At 53.8% G+C, this 1,142-nt stretch overlaps 1 protein-coding gene across 1 annotated transcript; it reads right to left on the bottom strand.

Moving 5' to 3' along the window:
* Positions 1-35: 35 nt before the first annotated feature.
* On the bottom strand, positions 36-860 carry VOLCADRAFT_84711 (uncharacterized protein). Its single transcript, XM_002958916.1, has one exon. It carries the CDS (start codon positions 831-833, stop codon positions 366-368), a length of 468 nt encoding a protein of 155 aa, XP_002958962.1. The 5' UTR covers positions 834-860; the 3' UTR covers positions 36-365.
* Positions 861-1,142: the final 282 nt, after the last annotated feature.

Raw genomic sequence — 1,142 nt, 5'->3', positions numbered from 1 at the left:
GCAGTACTTTTGGTTACGCCTTGCGTTGTGTTTCTGGAATAAGATAGTCAAGTCCCGTGGGTCGGTCTATCATGACGTGTTAGTAGATGATCTCCGTCTGGCTCTTCTGTCTGATCTCAAAGTGGATTGCTGGTCGTCTAAAGTGCTCATCATTTTGCGTTGGTTGGGCCATGAGTGGCCGGCGTGTGACTCCGTTTCTCAGACGGTAGATGTATACTCGTCTCAGTTGATTCGAGTGGGTGAGGTTCTGGAGAGGTTATCTGCGTTCCTTTTAAGTGACTGGGATCAGTTCAGCCAAGGGGGTGATCCGCGTGTGTTCCAAGGTAAAGGGGTTTCGCTTTGCAGGTATCATAACTGGATGGGCTTCACCAGCAAGAGAGGGCTCCGATCCCACAGGCTATTTGCGTGTTTATTTGCCGGTCAACCAGTTGCGTATGGTTGCCAAATTCCGTCTTTGTTGTTGGCCTTTGGAGGTCAACAAAGGACACCATAGGCCGAGAGAGTGCCGTACGTGTCAGGTCTGTACGTCGGGTAAGGTTGAGGATGAATATCATGTGCTCATGGAGTGTGAGGCGTATACTGAGTTGCGTAATAGGTTTCTGATTAACGTTGAAGATACTGATATGCGCAAGGTATTTCTTAATACCAATCCGAGGAAAATCGCTACTTTCCTTACTGAGGTTTTTGATGAGCGTCAACAGCGTGCTCTGGAGCCTCACGGCTCGTGAGGGCACCCGCCGCGTCGGCGGCGGAAATACTGTAACCACAACAACAACAGCCGCTGTGTCCACTATCCTAGTACCGCGGCGCTGACGTGTCACCACCCGCGGCATTCTACTAGTGTAGTAGCCAGGCGCGCTGTGTCCACTATCCTAGTAGCCGAGGAGCTGACGTGTCACCACCCGCGGCATTCTACTAGTGCAGTAGCCAGGCGCGCTGTGTCCACTATGCTAGTAGCCGCGGCGCTGAGGTGTCACCACCCGCGGCATTCTACTAGTGCAGTAGCCAGGCGCGCTGTGTCCACTAACCTAGCAGCCGCGGCGCTGACGTGTCACCACCCGCGGCATTCTACTAGTGTAGTAGCCAGGCGCGCTGTGTCCACTAACCTAGTAGCCGCGGAGCTGACGTGTCACCACCCGCGG

This window comes from Volvox carteri (genome assembly GCF_000143455.1).
Source record: "Volvox carteri f. nagariensis unplaced genomic scaffold VOLCAscaffold_112, whole genome shotgun sequence".
Classification (NCBI taxonomy): Eukaryota; Viridiplantae; Chlorophyta; class Chlorophyceae; order Chlamydomonadales; family Volvocaceae; genus Volvox; species Volvox carteri.
Note: the sequence above shows the minus strand (reverse complement) of the source record. Positions and strands in the feature narration are given on the sequence as shown.

Bases quoted from the DNA above. Each gene is read 5' to 3' on its own strand.
- VOLCADRAFT_84711 (XM_002958916.1), bottom strand. From the start codon at position 833: ATGCCGCGGGTGGTGACACGTCAGCGCCGCGGTACTAGGATAGTGGAC.